The 22,365-nt window shown below is 40.7% G+C and overlaps 1 protein-coding gene across 3 annotated transcripts in view; it reads left to right on the top strand.

The window, feature by feature from the left end:
• vav2 (vav 2 guanine nucleotide exchange factor) overlaps positions 1–22,365 on the top strand; it is a gene marked incomplete in the record, with an annotated part of 184,476 nt that overhangs the window by 43,726 nt on the left and 118,385 nt on the right. For all 3 annotated transcript variants that reach the window (XM_035667864.1, XM_035667865.1, XM_035667863.1), the window contains 1 exon segment: positions 10,274–10,390. In XM_035667864.1, the coding sequence (XP_035523757.1) occupies positions 10,274–10,390 (117 nt within the window).

Below are 22,365 nucleotides of genomic sequence, written 5' to 3'. Positions count from 1 at the left end.
AATGTATACTTAAATTATACTCTTCACTATAATATACAGTTTTAGTGAAGGTACATTAAGTGAAATATGAGGAATGAATGTGAAAGTGACACTGCAGGATCATCATTGATAACTTGTATAATTTTGCCATACAGAGGAACACGGAAGAAGGTCATTTTGAAGGTGTAGCCAGAATTTCATTACTTGAGTATATTGTTGGGTTACACACAGTTATATTTTATTATATTCATAGCTTGTCTCAATGTACTTGAGACGACCACAGAATTTGGTTTGGAGCCACAGACGTATCAGTCTTTTTTTATTTAGCCATGTGAAATCAATTTGAAGTGTTAAGTAAGCGCTTATTTTTTTGTAACTGAGCTGTGTCAAACACGTAAATCTGTTAAGATTTCATTCCTTGTTAGTTCTTTGGCCATGTGCGTATAAGCCCTATGCTAGCAGCTCTGCCAAAGACTATTTAAAACTGTGGGACTTAATGTGCTGTGAATGTGCCCATGCTCACTGCAGTTGAGATCTTAATCTAAATAATGTTTAACTTTTGTGTATGTCCTAGCATTTGTTTTGTGTGGGGTAAAAGAAAAAGTGAAGGGCAACGGATCGCATGGGGGATCTAAATCACCACAATGAGCCTTAAGTTGTGAGGGAAACTCACCGGGGAAAAAGATAGATGCAGTCTTCCTCTCCCAGGTCTGATGTCATAAATTGCCTGGCCATTGATCCGTGGGTGTCTGGGATTCTCGGCGGGCCTCCTCACATTCATCAAGCCTTGAGTCTGCAGCTAAGCCTGAGTGGAAATGCCTTGAACACACACTCCTCTTCTCTTGTAGCATGGCCTGTTGCCTAGATACAACACAGATTCGTATTTACATGAAGAGTGGATTGAACCTGGAAGACTGAATTGGATGTTTTGGCATATTGGCCTTTGTTAGATTTTTGATTTTATATTGTCTGAACGCTTTTCAGACCTGGAGACCTAAAAGCGTTTAAACGAAAAAAAATATAGTAATCTCTCTGTCTTGAGGCGGAAAAGGCTTGATACTGCCCCAGCAACAGTCTAGGAATGAAACACAGGACGACCATGAGGGCATCCAGGCAGATGATGATGATATTTATTATAGGCTGTTGTGAAAACTAGCTGCCTCAATTTGACAGTGCAAACACAGATGGAGCTGGTCACGCAAAGGTGAAGCCTCTTTTGCACAGAACAAAAACAGCAAAAACAAAAGTAAAAAATCTTGCGTGTAGTTTTCACCACTTCAGCGGAAAGAAGCTTTATGAATTATTACTGCTCCACAGATAAAGGAGAGAAAACATATTAAGGGTCAGAGAAAGTAGAAAAATCCGGTCAGGTAGAATTAAGATGATAATAGTGAAAGCTTTTTTCCCCCCCGCTTTTGTCTCTAACTTGCTGCTCTCTCTTCTCTTATTCATCTTAATGTCTGAAGCTCACGTAGACACACACCCTTCCCTAGATAGATCCAAATGATTGATGCATTCAGCAGGGAAGGTGATGACATCATCAGAATGCAATAACTTTAGGCAATATTCTTTATGAATTGTTCTTTTAAACTAATGCATCAAGCAGTAAGGCCCACTTTGTAAAATGAAAAAAAAGGCATCAAAAGAATTGAAAAAAGTATATTTATATTTGAAGTATATATATTTTTTGTCATTAATATCGTGGTACTCTGAAAACCTGAATCTTCCGAGAGTTTTGGCCAAAAAGGTAGCACAATAATGCCACATAGCCAACATTCACTGAAGGAGGAAGAGGGAAGGAGACAAAAAAGAAAGGAGTAACTGCACAAGGGACTTTTTATGTGACAAAGCCCTCTAGTAGCCATAGTAATTATGACTTTTGCCCGTTGGGAACAAAGGAAGAAGTGGGCTGACGTTACTATAGACCAGGGGAGTTTCCCATTTCCCACCTACAGTCAAGTCTTTTATCCATGATGATGAAGATCCCTTAAGTAGTAGTCATTTAAAGCAAAGCGAGCAAGTTGTCATTTTGTTTAATTTTGGAGACTAGTTGGGTTTTCCCAAATGAATTAAAACAGCAAATGACTAACCATAACCATACTTTTGTTCATTATTGATATATTAATAAAAATGACCTAGGCAACGGCATGTCACAATGTCATTCTGTGTTGCTTCGTAAACAAGACCAAGAGTCTACAGCCATACTGGTCGCTATATAAGACTGTCCTTGGGCAAAGCGATGCTAATGTCAGCTGCTAAAATGCTCACTATGACAATGCTACCATGCTGATTTTTAGCAGGTATAATGTTTATTTTGTTAGTCTTGTAAGAATTAAAATGTCAATCTCAATATGGCGCTAGAGGAAAATTCAAGGATCCACCGCAATCCTCTGGGAAACAATGAACGTCTGTACAAGATGTGCCAATTTATCCAGTATTAAAGACATTTTACTAAAAGCCAAAAATGTCAACCTGCTGGTGACGCTAAAGGGAAAATCAGGCGGCCATTAGGATTCATCCTTTAGGGGACCTTTAATGTCCTTTACAGAATTCCATGGCAATCCATCCAGTAGTTGTTACTGAAGTATTAGATATTTCAGTGTGGACGGCATTGCCATCCATAAAGCCATGCCGCACACATTGCTAAAACTCTTTCTATATAATATTAGTGTTGAAACAAAAGTTAGTAGAAAGTAGAAAAATAGATAATTAAATGTATATATAATATACCGCTTTGCACTACGCTCTGTCATTTTAAAGAAACCACACATGTTGAAAAACTAGCTGCTTCCCCTCTTCCTCCCCATTATCCAGGAGAGCAGATGCTTTGTTCCTAGCTGTAGTCGTTTCCGCTTCGGTAGAGAGAGGAAAAAGCACTACCTTGAAGACATATCGTTTCTCTTTCTTTTCACCATTCTGTTGCACTCTCTGCCACACAAAAGCTTTTTCTCCTCCAGGAACGGGTCTCCTTTTTAGTACACTTCAGGTTCACTGCTTCTCTATTCTCACGAATGACCTAATATGTGTCAGTGTGGCGAGCATGTTACTGATGGCATGTTACAGGAGTTCAACCAATGCGTTCTTCCTCATGCCATGTGCTTCTTATCTCAGGCTTGCCCCTACATGCAATTAGAGAGTGTGCTTGTGTGTTTTATGAGTAGCCAGTGTAAAGGTGAAGGTGGACTTGATTTAATTATGTAGTCATGCTCTACAATCGTAGTGACTTTCTCCCTCCAGAGTCCATGCTCTGAGCTGAATTATCTCCTTTTGTAATGGAGATTAACCTCACTAAAATCGTACTTAGCCTATTTAACTTCCATATTTTAACACGAGCCACGTGGGCCTCGCTAACTAAGCAGTTCTGCCTTGTCTGCTGAGGGTTATACGAGATTTAAAACTGTGGTCAATCCTCGCCTGCTTACAGGCTTTTAGGGGTAATAGGATAAGATTAACACATTTGCATACTATTGCAATGCATTATTCATGCGGCGTTCCTCTTCTCTAATTTGCAGGAGCAGGGCCTTTCTCTTTAACTCGACTTTAACATCTGGGTGACCTGGAAGCGGGGCGGAAGAGCCCCAGTCCTTATTAATCCCCTCTGGGTGTCACCCGGCACATGCCACCTAAACATTTACTAACCTGGCACAGAGGGGCATGCGTGGGTCTACACTTCCAAAATATAAATGCATCCATTTTCCATTTTAAGCTAAACTCCTATATTCAACACAACAGTTACTATACATTCTTTTTTCCAGTCTTTTTCATCTTTTTCCAACCCTTGCAAGTTTGTAGCTGAGGAACCATTTGCTGGTTTAAAATATTCATCAAAGCAGATATTGATTTCAAATAAGAGAATTCAGAGATCACAATGGGGGAAGTCTGTGCTTTTGAAAAATACCTCGATTGATTTTTTTTTTGCATGTGCGTAACAGAAAAGATACAACTTGGCAGGGAGACAGGAATGTGTTTCATCCGTAGACTTTGTTGTTGATTACACCTGTTGGTAAAGTCAAAGCTCAAGATTATCACATCATGCATAAATAATACCCTGGCAAAGGCAACCAGTAATATATTGTCATTGCTATTTGCTAAGCTTTGTCTACATTGTTAAGAGACAGAACACTTGCCTAAATTAAAATAAAAACATGAAAGGGACTATCCATGACCATTAAACCGTTGAGTTGACTTGGAAATGGAAGTTTTCAATGATTTATTACAGCATACTGCAGACTGTAGGTATATAGGTATGTAGGTTAACTTCTATGTTATTATGTGATCTATTGTTAGTGCACTAACCCTACTTAAAATCATGTTGAGTCTGATAGAAATTCTTTACTACAAGGAGTTCTGTGCTCTACTGTCTTGTCTATAAATAATGTTCTGTTCAAGCATCTAATATTATCTGTAGAGATTAAATGAAGGAATTTTTCTCCCCTAAGTAGTCCCAACAACCTCCACCATCGAGACATGGCAGCATGTATGTAGTCTGAGAAGTGAAACTGAGGGTAAAACACAGCACAGCACTCATAAATAAGGTTTCATCTGTATGCATTGCATTGTGTCCAGATTGTCTTCAAGACGGGACATTCTTTTTGAAAATGACCGCAATGACCAGAAAGAGGAGAGTTTAATCTGTAGATGCATACATTAAATGTGCAGTCCAATGTAACTTTACAGCGCTAGATGTCTGTGAAAGTGCAGCGCTAACATCCTGCGGGCAGGAGATGTTTTTCAAGAGTGGATTTCCATTTTTTTTCACTGTTCAAATGTAAGCTTTTCAGACTGAATGAGATATTACCAGGCTAGTATAATAGACATTTGCTGCACTGTAGAGCCAAGCTCTTGGATGAGGTTTGTTTGGAAAGGTTGAGCACTGATCACTGCCAGGCATAAATCTCTGCTTACCAGAAAGCAATCAACACCCTGGCTGTGGGATCATTAACCAAACCCGAAGTTTACGAGATCCATCATCACCTCTACCTGGCATGTGTTAGTGTGCGCGCGTACTTTTGTTTAAGGATGTGTGTGTATGTGGCAGAGATTGTCGAAAACAGCTCAGCCAGCCCTCTTCTTGTGGTCACGTGAGTTCATTGCTGGTTTCTCACCTGCTGAGCGCTCCCTTCCTGTTGTTCTGAGGGTGCGGAATGATTCACCGCCCTAGACACAACATGGGGGTATGTTGTGTGTGCGCGCGTGTGTGAATGGGTGTTTAGCTGCCTCGCAGTTCCCAGACAGGCATCAGTCTCTTCCATTGACTCCAACTCTCTGACTGGCTGTCTGAGTATCTGATCATCTGTCTGACTCACCTCAGTCTGCTGGGTATAAATGCTCCTCTCCTCTCCTTTCCTCTCCTCTCCTCTCCTCTCCTCTCCTCTCCTCCTTTTTATTGATTCCTTTAACACACAACACAGAAACTTTACATTTTCTTTTGCCCCAAAGTTAAGCAAGATAGTACTCCGCTTTTCACTGATGATGCCTACTGGAGCTGAAGATTCTTTCCTCGTTTGGGCTATGTGTCTGAAATTGTGCAGAAAGTGGACTTATACTCTAGCAACACTCTGAAATGGTCTTTTGTCATAGAGAAGAAAGTCAGGATCTGTTGCTTGACAACAATGGGCATGCAAAACTCTTCTCACTAATTATTTCTAAAAATTAAATTAAAAAAAATAATTAAAAAAAATATATTTCTGAATAGGCACCTGTATGGGTGATGTTGTGTTTCTCCTGGGACTGTGAGAACGACTCTGAAAACTGACAAGAACGATGCTCTTTTCTTTTGATGATTTAATATTTTCTTATTGAATTAAAGCTAATGGCTTATTTCCCAAGACAATGAAAGTATTATCTCTACTGTGGGAAATAAGCTGAGTGCGAGCCAAGTACATGATGTGTATCTGCAACTTTATCTGCAAGCCCTGCCTAAGTGTTTGGGTTCGTGTCTGGACTCGCAGAACTGTTTTGTTGTGTTTGACCAGCTTTCTGCATGTCTTTGTTTGTCCCCTGATTCAACTAGCAGGGTTGGGAGACGTAGCAGGAATGCTTCAGGAATTAGTGATACAGCTTATTGGGGTTTCTTGCTCCCTTGCTCCTGAACCTGCTGTTTTCTCTGTGTGCCATTTAGTGTTTGAGCATACTAAAACAACCTTACACGTATTATGTTGTGCATTTGACATATTGCTGTACTTTTGAACCAGAAGCTGTCACTATGCCTTCACATGAACTGCCACCAGACACACAACAATGTGCACTCCTTTCTTTTTATCATCCTGCTTATAATTTGCATCATGTCTGTCAATCGATAGCAGGTAATTGATCCCGGAAACATGCTCTGATCAAATCGGTTCTTGCACTTTTGGAACTGGCTCCTCTAGTTTCTCATCCTTACCTGCACCCACCGCCGCCCTGTCCCCACCCTCCTCCCATCCCACCCTCCACAATCCCCTTCTTTCCTGACACCAAAGAGCCTCGCTTTTGGCAAAACATCTTTCCCTCTTCCTCCCCCTCCTATCCTTCCCTCGATCATCCGTATCCCCACACTTTTCCTGCATACCATTTCTTCAGTTTGCTGTTGTTCAGGTTTTTTTTTTTTTTTTTACGAGGAAGCTCTAATTTGTATCTCTACAGATATGAGCATGTAGGAGTGTGTGCAGATAAGGGGCACCCTCCCAGAGGATCAATGCATTATTCTCTGTGTGATGTAGCGTAGTGATATGGTAGAAGGGCTTGTCAGGGATGTGACGGGTCTTTGTTACCTGACTCTTTCCTCTTTGCTGCTCTTCTCCCTCCTGCTTCCTTCCCTCTCTGCTCTCTCTCCTCTTCCCCGCCTCCCGACAACAAGTCTGCTTCTTTTAAGAGTTGTTTGCTCTTGACTGAGAAGTCAAAATCAGAGCTGTCGCTCCACTGGAGCACACGACTTGTAAAAAATCTACAGCCGTGCTACAGCTGAGACCGCACACAGTCTCTCTATCTTTTTTCTTTAACTCTCTAACTCTCTCACATCTCCCTCCCTTTTCCGCATTCACTTTTCACTCATTCTCTTCCTGACCTTTTCTTTATCTCTTCCCTAAAGGGTTCTTCTAAAATGTGTAAAAAGCCAAATTCAGTTCACATATTTATAGTTGGATCTGATGAATACTTGCTGCTGCGATTGAAAGCCTTGAGAAGCACAGTTTTAGCAGCCAGTCAAAGCACTAAGTGTGCCATGAGTAGTGGGTTTGACACAAAGGTAGCTTCAAATGGCAAACACTTGAAGCAAGTGGTGAACCCTTGCGCGTGTGCTCAGGAATGTACATGTTTTATCTGGTCTGTTCGTGGAGATGTCTATATACAAAACACTCGGCCTGTATCTCCACCATTGCATTTTTTTTTATTCCTTGCCACATGACACAGGTGATGATAAATACTGATTTGCAGCCTTATAAGAGTCTTAGGTGATAGGTGCACAAACAAAGAACCAATAATGTAAATTTCAAAAAGGGAACAAACACCTGCTCACTGTCTTCACTTGCAATCAACTTTTATTGCAAAGTTTTAGCTGTAAAGCCATATGTGGGAGTTAATTTCTTTTTGTGGCTTGAAACAGCAATCACAGGGTTCTGGAGTGATGAAATAGATTAAAACGATATTGCAGTAATGATCTGCGATCCCAAAAATAAAAAGTTTAATCTTCTGCAGCCACTGAAAAAAAAGGCGATTAATCATTTACTCTATAAATTGCCAGAAAATTGTGACAAATGGTCATCACAGAATTACTGGTAAACCAAGGTGATGTCTCATATGAAAGGCAGAGGAGCTAGGCATCCACCAGCTAATGTTGGAGTTTATTTAATGTAATAAAACTGTTGAATTGCTTAGGTTAAAAATGTGTTTTCACATTTATACGCGTATACTAGAATTCTATCAGCATTGCAGTCAATTTAGCGCTGTTATGTCTGAGATTGTTGTTGTTGAAAATGGAGGAATATCTGTGCCTAGCCTTGAATGTGTTGCAGACCACAGTGAGGTAATTCCAGATGGATTGTGCTAAGGCCAGCCTCAGCCTGAGGAGATGACCACAGCCTGTTTACTCCCAGGTGCACTCACACTCTCCACTCCACAAGAAATTGTGTATTTTTCATCAAGATCATAGCAATTCTCCCTACCCCTACCCTGGCTCTCTTATCGCCAAACATACATTAGAATGTCAGACACATCTTCCCCCTCCTGATCCATATCTGCACAGCCTCTCCCTCTCTGTGTCTCTCGTCTCCAAACCACTCCAGCAAATGTTACCGTTTCATATCTGGGCTGAGAAAATAAGCTTTCTTTCCCCACTGCACGTGAGGATCTGCAGACACGATAACCTTCGCAGCTGAACTGCAAATGTCACTTCAGCTAGCCAGCCAATCGCGTTTCTTTTCATTGGCCAGTGCGGCTCTGTTATGGGGTTCACACCGATGACACTGGGACTGAGCAGATGTGCACACATGAATGAGAATGAGTCAGCAGGGCTCTCAGGTGTGGCCAGGAGTGGCCGACTGAAATGCCACAAAATACCAGGAAACTATATCAGATGAAACTGTGCTTTTTATCAGAACAATTACTGGAGTGGCAACAATGGCTTGGTTTTTGCAGTGTTTTTCTCTTTAACTTCCAAAGTGTGAAAGCTAATTAGTACAACAGGCTGATGCGGATGATGTCTCACATGGTCCATTGTAGCAATAGGCAACACTATGGCTCATCAAGCTGCAGTTTAAATGAGAGCAATGTGCACTTTCCAATGCCTGGGGAGTGGGGATGCTCTGCAGCATATTACTGTACCTGAGGGGACCCACTGGTGCTGTCGTTGCTGCCTTGAAGGGATGCTAACATTAACCAAACGTGAATTGTGACTTGCAAGGCTGCTGGTTGCTGTACTAGTTTTAAGCAGCAGCCATTACGAGGTTGATGTACAGTATGTTGTCAAAGCTTTCAGTAGAATAGGTAATCAGGCGTTTTGTTCCACATAGGCTCGCTCACTCAAATTTCCTTCAGTGTACATTCTGCTTCCATGGCCATCACTTCATATTGCTCACGCACAGAGAAATGAAAGGGCATATCTGAGCAGCATCTGGATTTACATGCTAGGTGATGTGTTCTTCACACACACATAGATAGGAGATGGGGAGGTAGTTATACTTATCATTAATATTTCAATACCCCGGTGCATTTATTGGTCTGCGCCCCAGCCCTCAAGGTTTATCTGTGTGATGGCATATTTTAGGGACTGGGACCATCAATATTCGTGACCAGAGAGTATTTATTATGCAGTTTATTATGAGTGTTCTTGGCTGCTGTGGGTTCTCCATGAACTCCACCACCTCCCCACGTTTGCTACACTTTATTTGCATAACCATTAGCCATAGTTGTGCAGATGCCAATCTGCTTTAAGCTAATATTGGCCGATGTGTTGGCCTGGCCATTTTATTAAATCAACACTGCAGATGAGACATATTTGTTCTATCCTTTGTAGATTGCAAAGAAAAGGGATTTCTATCATAGAATAGTAAATACAGACTTAAAAGTTAAGAAAATAAAGGCATGCTTTACACTTCATGGATTCCATGAGTTTAAATCCCACTGATCTGTTGCTGAAAGCAGGTTTAAAACAGACACTCAAGAATCTTTAATTATTGCAAGACAGCTTCTTACTTCTGTTTCACCTTATCTGTATCTCAAAATACCCTGAAGTGGTCGGCTCTTGTTTCCTTTCCTGAATATCCGTGTATCAAACCAATTTTACTCACTAAAAAATCCATTTTTGAACGCTAGACCTGCTAGACACACTTGTTGTTTGTCAGATTTGTGACCTGTGACCTTTCAGTGCAAGGCCGGTGTCTCAATCCAACAGGCCACCTTTACCCCCCGGCAGCTCTTTGCCGGTGGGCTTGTCTTTTCTCTGATGTCAGGAGACGAGGCTCCTCTGTGGCTCTCCTTATCTGGATCAGAGAGGCAGCCCATCAGCCTCAGGAGCAGCAATCAGCCTGCTCACCTTCTGGTGCTGAATAATCACACATACACCAGGAGGGGATGAAATGGAGAGCCTGCCAATCATCAACCAGGAAATTAAATATTTGCAAAAATTGCCATTGCATTGATAGTGGATATTAAACAGACTGGTGGAACATGTTTCTGAGGGCAGATATTCTTCTTGTGTAATCACACTGTTACAACGCTGTTATGTTAGCTCTTTACTGTCACTGGAATTGTCTATGCAAGGTTCAATATGAGCATTCATTTATGGCTTTTTTGTCTTCTCTCTTTCCCTCCTTTGTAGTTCCTGTGTTTGAAGAACATCCGGACATTTCTCAAGGTGTGCCACGACAAGTTCGGCCTGCGCAACAGCGAGCTGTTTGACCCTTTCGACCTCTTTGATGTCAGAGACTTCGGCAAGGTGAGTTAAACATTAAACTTAAGGATGGATGCTCTACTTTTCAGTCTCCAAAACGCTCTGCACTTGAACTGACACTGTCAGGATCAAAAATGGTGCTGCCCATGGGCTATATTCTAACTACAGCAGGCGCTTAGAGACATGACGCTGCTTGTGTAACTGATAATATCATTTACAGCAGGAGCTATGTCCTTGTGTTGTCAGATGAAAACCTAAGATGTGGTGTATGGTATTTTTTATGATTATATCTTTTTAGATTGGCTGATATACTGTAGTTCCATGACTCTTTTGGCAGTGAAATACATGATTATCAAATAACATCTTTTCTTTTTTTAAATTTACACAAGATGTGAGGCTTTCAGCTATGTGTGCTCATCCATTTGGCCTGCATTGTATGAGAAGTGTGTGTGGCGAAAGAGTGCAGGCATGTGTGAGTGTGAAGTTGTCTGTGCATCTGCAGAATCACATAGTATGCCCATGTGACTTGCTTGGGTTTAAAGGTAGTTCAAAGTCAAATCCGTCAGTTACATTAACCTCAATATGGCACGGAGAGCTCAGAATGAGCATTTGGTCTAACACTTCAGGGTCAGCAGTCTCATCTCATGTCACTGAGTGACTAGAGTTGAACTCCACTCTGTTTTCCAACAGTCTCCTGTTGGAATACTTTGTGTGTGTGTAATGGCTCAGCAGTAAAGGTGGCTGACTCACTCGCACATCATATTAGCTTTATAGAGAGTTTTTATGGGATATTCAAGTGGATTTTTGTGTTTATTAAATTGGTAGTCATAAGGCCACTGCCCACATGGTCCTTTTATCCCTTTATCCTGGTGGGGAGGTTAGGGACATGGAGTCTGAGTGGGCGCACTTTGAGCACAGACATCCTGAAGGAGATCAGAGTGGAACTGCTGTTCTTATGGATTGAAAGGTGGTTCAGCATCTGATCAGAATGCCTTGTGGATGGAAAGGACGTCCTTTGGAGATGTGTGGCATGTTTCCACCCATGTGTCCACCCATGTGTCCAACACAGACCCAGGAAACTCCCAAGTGGCTTGGGAATATCTGGAGCTGGAGGTTGTGGCTTTAGATGAGCACATCTGGGTGCTTTGCTCAACCTGCTGCCTCTGTGACCCAGACCTGGATAACTGGTGGGAAATGGATGGATGGATGGATGGTTGTATGGAATTGTAGGTCTTTGGTTTCATTTGAAATTTGCCATTGTAGATGTCAGATATGATATTAAGTAGGCATAAGTAGTAAATAAACAAATTACTGGCAAAACTATAGCAAAACACAGGGAAAGAGGTCACCGGATTATGACATATTTTCTTTTCATGCGACCGAACATGAAAGGAGAAAGCAAATGGGTGATAGAGGAGGGGGGTAGGGATTGACCTGTAATCCTTGACCAGCATACCCTGTCAGGCTCAGTTTCTGAAAGTGAATTGTTTATCTCTACTTTCTAATCTGTTTTGACTGCAGTGCGTGTTAGTGCGTGGCTACGGACACAAGAGTGGGGGCAGGGATTAGCTTCATTCTAGGCTAGTAGGCAGTTAAAACAAACAGTAGGGATATTATGAAGTCATGAAATTGATGATGACAGCTGATGCCACTGTGTCAGGGCTGGTGCAGTGGGAATGTTAATACTGTACCTTTCAGCTGATTGAAGGAACATACAGAATTTGAACTCCAGCTGTGGGGTGGGATACGAATCAACTGCATTACATCTCCCTGTGATCGATTACAAAGAGGATTGCGGAAAGTCGGCTGGTCATTTATCTAACATACAGTATATCTAATTCTTTCAACATATCCAGTCTCTCTGCTTTGGGCTGAGAAGAGAGGCTGAAGAAAGACGGAGAAGGAAAAGATGAAAGAGAAGGAAAAGGAGACAAGGACTCATTTGGCAGTTTGCAGATAAACCACAAGACGATGTCTGAGAGTCAATGAGCTCGCAGTGAACGGTATTAAAATCCAACAGCAGTCAGAATCAATCACATAGGCCCTCCATATGTCAATTTGGAAATTGCTTTTGTATGGTCTCAGCGGTGGCGGGCTTGTCTCATCATTGATTTTCCATTAAGGCCAAACATCACATTATAATATATTGAATTGAGCAGATCCCTACTAATGTGGCATACATTTAAATAGTGAGAATGCCTCATAAATGGAAGATAAAAAGGAGCTGTTTTATTTCTGAGTCTCTTTTTTTTTTATAGCTCATCACTGAATGTGCTTTTTGCTCTTTTGTTACCTTGACACAAAAGTTTCTTTGTGTGCATTTCCGATAGGAAAGAAAAGGAATTCTAACTTCAATTGTATATATCATAGTACAGTATCATTCATCTCTTCTCTCCATATCATTCTTTTAACACTCCTTTGTTCCAAATATATTTGTGAAGTGAACCAGCTTTGGCATTTGTGCACATTTTGATGCAATGAGGTGCCCTTTCAGAGCGAGAGCTATCTAAAAACCCTCATAGTACATACAGATCAGCATTTTGTTTCTAAGAAAAATGGCTAAAACAGATCTATTGATAGAACTTTTCATCTACATGTTTGTCTCAATATCTGGTTGGATATTCTATTGAATTACATTAGAATATTTCAGTTAAGTTTCCTGAGTCTTAAGCTTGACCATTTATATTGTGGAGAGTGTTGCAGTCATACCGTAGACGACAGTCACACTGGATGCCACTTGTATCATCCATCCCTCCAAAGACACATCATCTGACAGTTTTTGCTTGAGTGCATCCAAAGGTTCTTTTCCCCTGCATTGTGGTTGGAATACAAAATTTTCTGGAGACAGTGTTGGCACAAATGTGCTTTAAACAGTTCAAAAATGAAATAACACAGCAATTATACGTTACGTATGTGTTATGTCCAGGTTCCCCACATTATTATGTGTCTGAACACTACAATTCATGGTCTAAGCCAGTGTTGTTTCTTTAAACATTTTATCTCTTGTAAAAAAGAAGACAAACAAACAGAATAAAAAGGAGGAGGAGAGATTTCTTAGTGAAAGAAAAGGTGGTGCTCTCAGTATGTCCCTGGTGGCACGCCTTTTTCAAAACAAATAGGATGCTTGCAGAGATAAAGCCTAAACTATATATTTTTAATCTCCTCTGGAAGACGGGAATTAAAACAGAGGACTGTGGGGAAATGAGGCAAGAGAGAGGGTTTTGATAGTTTCTGCCTCTATAAACATTAATCAGCCCCTATCCACCTTTCATACCTCTGCAATGGCCCCAGAGTTCATCTCCCATGGCCTCTGATTGCCGTCTCCCCCTCCCTAATGATGCCTTTTCCCAGGTCACATGCAAATGGAGACTGGGGCCAACTGGGTCCAATGCGGAAAAAGAGTAATTGCCCCTTTAAAACCTTCCTCTACCCTTTCCATTGGGGCTAGTATTGAGACAGATGGAGCACATACCCTGCTCGATGTCCTCTACTGATTTTTATTTTCATTACTTAATTCATTTCAACCAGGAATACCCTCCGCCACACACCACATGAGCTAGGGCTCCCTTGTTGCGCTGTCTTTTCGCAGTGGGGAAAAGTAACTGCATGGTTTCATGCACATATCACCACACTTCTCTTATTTTCACCCTAGCCCATCCCCCATCATTAGAAATTCATTATGACATCATTAAACCAATGAAATACAGCTTATTACAGTAGACCCAAGAGAACGCTTTTATTTAAACACCTCCCTCCATCCGAACCCAGCCGCCTCGTTTCCTTTCTCCCTACCTATTTTAATTAGCCACCCAAGGAACATTGCTGTCATTTAAATGAACATGGCAATCAGTTTATTTGGCTGTTGCCATGATTAGCATAATTAGCCTGCACCTGTTAACCATCTATCAACAGTTTGGTTATTTTCCGTCTGTGACTGGAGAGCAGTGAAGGAAGGAAGCTTTCTGACGGATTTGCCGTCTTCATTAAAGGGAATAGCATCATTCATTTGAAATGCAGACAGTGTCGCTTGCATTAATTTCTATCTCATCTAAACAGCCTTGGAGTCATGACTGACTGACTTGCGAAGTGTCGGAGCCACCCAAGTGATGCTCATCAACTTGATAGTACAGGGGCAAGGTGAATGGATTTTGTTTGTGCGCTGCATTTGAATGGAAATTGGTCCCTCAATGTGAGCTTGTTGTTTACACAAAACAGCTATCATTTGGTAGGTGGTTCAGGTAACAGCAGGCAGATTTGCCAGCAACCTTGCAGTGATCATTTGTATAATGTCTTTATGAACTTTTCCACTTTACAGCTAATAACAGAGAAATTGAAGTGGCAGTTTTTTGCAAATAGCTACCGTAAGTGAGTGACTGCTTGTTCTTTGGATGAAATCAGATATTCTATCGTAAGAAATTTGCTCTGCATCACAGCCTATAATCACTTTACTTAATATTGAATACACACCTTGAAACAGATGGAGAGTTGTAATGTGAAGGAAACACACCAATCCCCTGATTTAATTTGTACCAACTCCTCACTTCTCAGCAGCTTTTCTTTCCTTCTCACTTTCCCCATCCATCTCTTTCCTTCCCTCGCTGTCCTACTCGCCCCAGTCATTCATCTCACACCCACTCTCAGCACGAGTATGTTGTGATAAGACTAAGCCAGCGGCAGGCGAGCCACCATTGTGTCAGGGCGGCGTGATTGCCATTGGTCGGCAGTGTTTGATTACCCTCTCTGCTGCTCTGAATCCCGTGCACACTGAACTCTGCTCCTTTCATTTCCTTCCTGTGCTCTGTGGCTAAAAATAGCTATAGTTGCTTAGCATCCACGCCCAGTGCTTGTAACATCTGGAACGTGCCTCAGCCACCGCTGGCCCGCCTGCCTGAATGCTATTTACTGAAGTAGGTTTTTAACCTCAGTCACAAGCCTTCAGCCTGGCTTTGTGCTCATTTGTTCCGACTATGTGAACATTTTCAAACAGGCAAAGCACATTAAACGTTTGAACTCCTTGTTGTCTTTCCTTGGGTTTTGAGGTATTTATAGGGGTATGGCTCACTAAGTACTTGTCATATAAAGGCTTCCTTTTTAGGTTACTGAGAAATGCCATAAATGTTGCATGTGAGTGCTCAAATGATGGTGTGATGTTCTAGCACACATTTCAGAAAAATGTACTGATGGTGTAAAACAAAAAGGATTGTTTCATCAATTTTGTAATTTATATTGTTTGTTTTTGGACTACAACTTCCATCTAGTTTTGTGGGACTAAAACAGGAAATGTAATGTTGTCACTTGTTGAAGTCATTGTGTTAGCTGTGGGCTACACCTGAGGCCGGTTTTGTTTGCGCAAACTTTTTGCTAAATCTGCACCATGGGCCGCCATGCTGCATTACCTGTTAGTAGTAATGGTTTGATATGTAAAGCACAGAAACAACAATCAACTGGATTACTTTATAATGTAGAAAAAAAGTCTCCATTAGATTAGTGTGAGGTAAGATCTGAGGTCATAAAGGAATTCATGGACATTAATTCTGAATGGACAGAAAGGTGTGTTCTGGTTTGAGAAGCCAAATTATATAAGGCTACTGAACGTGTCCGTCACTGTGGGGGGTTACATGGATTGTATGTTGGTATGGCTATCGATTGATGATGTGCTTCTTGGAATGAAAAAGAATAGCTGCAGAAAAGGTAGAGATTCATGCTTGTCAGACTCAGGCTGGAGAGACTGCAGTAAGTGATGGAGGGCGGATTAAGGGTCAAGCAGCCGGGGTCAGTCGATCAGGTCACTGCGTCCCCTTCCATTAGTGACCAAAACCTCAGCAGCAGTCCTTTACTGTCAAGGCCCAAGTGTATTTTTAAAGCTAAGCCTTCCCTGTCTGTAAGGGGTGAGGGGTTCAAGGAGATTTATTGCAAAATATGGTACTGGAGCCCTTGTTTTAATTTAGTCTTAATATGATAAAGTTAAAATGCAGATATTCCCAACAGGTTGTAGAGCACCCTGAGAATATACTATACTTATTTTAATGTGTATCAAATTCTTTAGTATTGGTAATTTAAATGCATAGTAAAGTATGTTCCATGCTTCTTTATTATTCCCAGTGGTGGGAAGTAACCAATTGTATTTACCAAAATACTCATGTCAATTTTGAAGTGTTCAATCTAAATTTAAGCATGGGATATTGTGCTTTTCCTACTTTTGACATATACAGTAATACTTCCTACTTATTTTGCAGATATTTGTCATACAATAAACACAAGATCAGTTCATAAAATATGAAGCATTGTGGATTAAACTACCCAACAGTATAAACATAGTTGGAATTTGCTTCCCTATGGCCAGCGACAACAGTAAAATACTGCTTACATGTAATGCATCAATAATGTAATTCAGAAACTTGGAGTGTTCTTACTTTGTGGTTACTTTTACTTGCATAAATGATCTGAATATTTCCTCCACTACTATGCCCCAGCATCATTTCCCTTGATCCGAGATTACACTCATTGCTCCCCTAAGAGAAAATGTATCTCCATAACCTTCTCTGAAAACTCATCTTCCTGCCTCAGCAGACAGTTTTGTGGCTGCTTCTTCTACCCCTGTGCCCTCTTACTTCACGCCCTGTCCATCAGGACCCCCCAACTGCAAGTTTTTACATAAAGCTTCCAAGACACAATCAATAATTCATTCCAAATGCCACAGTGCTGATGATAATTCTCCTGACATGAATTATAAATGGGAACTTCCTCTCCCTCCCTGTGTTTAGACCCCCTTCCATCTCTCTCTTCCATGCTCCACTCCCACGACCTCATTACTCCAGCAGCTCGTTACTGTGATACCCGCGGAAACAGGTGGTTGCTGAGCAATGGGCTGTTGTCCGGGATACGGCCTGTGTCTTTGCTCGTCCCAGGGATGCTGACTGTTGGAAGCTGTTCGCTGAGGCCGCTATAGTGTCTTGAGCTCACACTTGAAACAGCAGAGATGTTATGGATTGATGATGACATCTACTTTATTCACCCCAAACAGTCGACAGTTTAATCTGGGTTGCGTGACTGATGAGTGAATGCTTGAGGTCCAGATGACCTGAAATGTGTCATTTGAATATAATTTTAGTGCCATCTGGATTCCCTCCAGCTGTTCCTTGCCCACCTGCTCTATAGTTTGACTTGATGCCCCCATTCTATAGAAGTACAGTCAAAAAGGAAAACCCAAATAGGGATGTTTTCTCCAAATTATGAATTACATAACATTTACTGTAAATCTGACTTAGCATCACATGATTATAAGAAAACTGAGTCATAATCACAAGATCTTTATCATATAATCATGAGATTGGCAGCTCCTAATTACAAAATCAGTATGTTGTTATTGCGATATCTGTGTCTCAAATGGCGATGAGTGTTAACCATGCTTACCTTTTTTATAATTACAAGGTAGACGTGTCATAATTACCAAAAGATGATATACTATGTCATAATTAATGATTTCAATTCAGAAATCAGATTTCAGAAAATGTCTATTTATTTTTTTCCCTGGGTGATATTACTGTGTTTCTGTGCCATTCTTTTTCATTCTATTGTACGAAAACTCTAACTGAAAAAGCAGTACCTTCCAAAATCAGTGAATACGTTTAACTCACAATAAAAACTCTGTCTTTATTTCTTTTGTCCCCTTCTATTTTATTTTGGTACCATTCTCCCTCTGACAGCGTTGCACAACAGTGTCATATAAATCCACCAGAAGAGAGAGAAGAAAAGTGAAAAGCTGTAAAAAATAAAATAAAAAACATTTATTGAATTTTAAAGCCCGGTGCAGTCTGAATCCTATTGTGGAAATAATTGGCCTCTTTTGTTTTGAGTGTCAGTGAATGTTACTGTGTGCTGCTACAAACTGATAGACAGAGACAATGCGATTTGGTCCAAGCTCAGCGCTCAGCCTGGCTGTTTGAAGTTTCTCAGCTCACTGCTACACTGTGCTGAATACCCAAAAGGCTTTCGAGGTGTGATCACAACCCTCTCTCGCCTTTTGGATTGTGAGCCAGTGGTCACTGGAGGGCCAGTCCCTGTTGTTGGGGTGGTGTCTTTTGAGCGCTGTAGGACTAAAGTGGGGGGATAAAGAGGAAAAGCCCCCACAGAGCAGGAGTCTCTGAATTCCTTGCAGCCAGAGTGAGCACTCATTATTTCTCCTCCCCTGATTCCTCCCTCTGAGGCCCCACAGGCACGGCTATGATGGACAGGTACATTCTCTGAGGAATCACTGGCATGAAAAAAGAAGAAAATCACCAAAAAGGGAGTCCATCCTCAATCATCTTTTCATTGCACAGGGATTATTCTCATATGGAGCTGAAAGGAAAACCTACTTGGCTCATAAATTGTACTTATTGTGCACAAATTTGAATGTGCATTTCAGTGTACACTTTGGGTTATGCAATGATACCCTATTTGCCCTCAGATTGAAGATAATTTCCCTGTAAGCAGCGGCAGAAGATATTATTTTCAAAGCCAGTTGGCACATAGAGCACAGAATGTCAAGGTAGCTTTGCAGGATCATCAGAATAAGCTGCTTTTCAAAAACCATGATTAAATCATGAGAGTTACTAAATGACAGACTGGGTCACAAAAGAAAATCTGTTGACAACGTGTCTACACTGGCAAAACAAAAAAGAAAAGAAAACATCTTTCTGGATTAAATCAGGCTGTTGTCTTTGTATTTTAGATCATTATTATCATTGTTGTTGTTGTAGTGCACTGGCAGTATTTGTATTAGGTCAAAAGATCGGACAGATTTGTGGTATTAGACGGCACAGTTAGGAAGTAATGCTCTGCCACTAAGTTGCTCCCTTTGTGTTAAGTGTTAATGGACCATGTGATCATTAAGATTTGGCTTGGATCCTGAGAGCAACCCCCTAGAATAACACAGAAAAGTGTTTTTTGATCTGACGGTACTATTGACAGGTCAACATAATGCCTTCCAGAACTGTGGAAAAACCATTTTCATAATTTTACAACACTGTGGTTATGGTTTGGTTCAGGCACAAAAAGGACTTGGTTAGTTTTAGGAAAAGATCAGATTTGGGTTAAAATAAGTACTTTGTTAAAATCCCCCTTCAGTTTTTCTTCTTGTTCCTACATTTGTTGTAACATTTGCTCTTCACTGTGCAGAATGATGTATGTGCAGACACTAGAAGGATGTTTTCACATTCATCTGCTGAAAGTGAAGAGTTTCTCTGTGCTCAATTACAATCTGATTTTAGGGGGCAGGTCTGTGTTTGTGATCTTTAAGATTAGTGGAGCTTGGTTACAGTAATAATGATTTGGATAAAGTCAGGGAACAATCATGGCCATGATTTAAAAAGACGTTGACATACGATCTGAAACAGGAAACATGTTTAAGTTAAAGATCTTTTATTGACCAATCCATCCACCCTGACCCTCTTCCCTTCATGGAAGCTCTATAAACATATCATCTTATTTAATTACTTTCAATTTCGTTTTGGGGCACTTTGCCAAAATAATTTGTGTTTTTGTTCTCCTTGGAAGCACAGTCTCATATCGGGATATTGATATTAGCTAGCCCTAACTACACAAAATAGGATGGCATCTCAGCATCAAATTTGTCAAAATAGTAGCCTTTGGAATAAAGTCTGTACTGCATATTCGTCTTAACTGTCCATAGAAAAGTGTTCCAAAGTTGCAGTTTGATAGATGTCAACATATAGTATCACTTCATGTTAGTACAAAACATTAAATACATTCTCAGCTATTCTATTTTCCAAAATTGCACTCTGCGAACATTAGTACATATTGTGTTCCATTCAAGCATCCTTGAGCAATAAACTGAAACTCTATAAGCTCCAGGGATGCTGTACTGACACTGACCTCTGACCTCAGGGGGACAAAAGTATAAATGAGAGAGATCAGTAGAGTATTGAAACAGAAGGAAAATGAGACCAACAACCTCAGTCCTCTACTAAATTTAAACAAAAGCTCACACAAGCTGAAAAGTACATGGTATTATTATGAAAATACAAAGACCCGGAGCAACCTTTTTTCTATATCCGCCCGGCGGATTCAGTCGGGCACATAAATGCAGGATTATCACATGCTTTGACCAAAAATTACTGTGTCAGATATGCGTGGCCGTAGAAGTGGAAATAACCACTTTACTCAATTGGAACATTAACAGGACTGTCTATGGCAGCCATTAAATTTGTCATTGCTTTTTATACGGTCCAGTTCATCTACAGGAGCACATCAGAGTGCTAGATGACACACACAGGCACATGCAAAGATGGACACACACATACACACAAAGAGTGAAGCCCAGGGCCATAAAGTCTCTGTTGGAGCCAGTGCTCTCTGATTCCTCCTATCAGAGGGCTGTAAAATGGAAATGAGACCAAATGGATGACATGGTCTCTCATTATCCACAGCGTGTATTATAGAAAGTTGTAGCAACAGATTTGACTCTGATGGTGATAAACTGATTGGCAGGATGCTCCAGCCCACTTACCTTTTATGGATTTCATTAATCCACCCTCCTCTTCCTGCTGCACCACCTTTCTCTGCCAGATTTTGCATTGTATAGTCAAGATGTTCCCCGCTGCTTCATTTTCTCACCCTTGCCTTCCATCGTACTCTCATTGTGTATCTCTTCCTCCCAGCAGATTTAATGTTCTCACTTTTCTTTCTCACCTCTGATCGCTTTTGGTTACCTTTTTTGTGTTTTTACCCGTGGTTGTGGCTTGTGTTCAGCATGGCACATGGTAATTTGATACGGCTGATAAAAACTAGCAGCCGGGCTCCTTATTGTGCAGTGCTGGGGAGCTTGCCAGGTGTTATAAATGCCCCCTACAGCGGCCACTAAACTGATGCCCTCCTCCAAGCTTCTATTCATTTATTTCCCTGCAGGTGCCTCGTCGCAGGTAGTAATGATGCACAGCCCTTATGTGGCCAATGGGGAGGACTGCCTGATGTGTAGGTAAAGGCATGGCTTCCCCCACTTAAGGGAATACTACCTATATTTTGTGCATGTAAAACATTAGGATAAGGAAAATAATATTATACATGGCAAAAAATTGCAATAAGCCACATAAAAAGTAAAACAAAGAAAGCAAATTTAAATAAAAGTGCTTATGTGAGTGGTCAGAAAACAAACTGAATAAATATTTATATAAAATAGTGGTTTTAGTTAATAAGGATCCTTGATTTAGATTTATAGCAACTTTGAAGAAAAACTATAGCCTGTGTGATACTGGATTTTTCAGCAAATTTTACAGCAAATTGTAAAAAAATTAGAATTAGAACATTTAAGTTGCTCTGTTTTCTTGAAAATAAACAAATGTTTAGATTTAGTCTTCCTCACCAAAAAGTACCAATTATACGTGTATATATATATATTTGTTTTTGTTTACATCAGGCATTGTTTATATCCATGTTTGCCTGCTCGTTGTTTTCTTTTTAACTGACATTTTTGGCACATTTCCTATCTTGGTAGTGTGTTACCACCACCAGCTATTGATCAGTGCAATAGGTTGAAACAAAAAACAGGATGTGAGTCAGGCACCTGCATGTGCATGCAGGTGCAATCTTGTGCATGTGTGTAATACAAACAAAATAACTAAGTTTAATCCAAGTGAATCTTCCGGTACACCAAAACAGTTGCTCCATATCTTGCTGCAAGAGTTCACAACAGTTTACAGTAAACAAGTTTATTTCAGTAAAGAAAGTGAAAGCAAAATGGGAAGAATACACAGAAGATGAGCCAGAGTTCCCGAAAGTCATAAAAAAAGAATAGATAATGTAAAGGTTATTTGTAGCTGTACTTTCCTACAAATGATAGCAATTAGCAGTATTTATCAAATACTGTACCTGTACCTGACAGCAGACAGACACGGACTTCTTTGAGGAAGGGTTCAATGTATTCAGGATGCAAAGAAATGACCATTTCTGACATTTTCTCCAACCTCTGACTTAGTGAGACAGTCTCCTGAACATAATGCTCGTGCCTGACTTCATGTGTG

This window comes from Morone saxatilis, unplaced genomic scaffold (assembly GCF_004916995.1).
Source record: "Morone saxatilis isolate NCDOM2014 unplaced genomic scaffold, NCSU_SB_2.0 Contig21, whole genome shotgun sequence".
Taxonomy (NCBI): domain Eukaryota; kingdom Metazoa; phylum Chordata; class Actinopteri; family Moronidae; genus Morone; species Morone saxatilis.
Note: the sequence above shows the minus strand (reverse complement) of the source record. Positions and strands in the feature narration are given on the sequence as shown.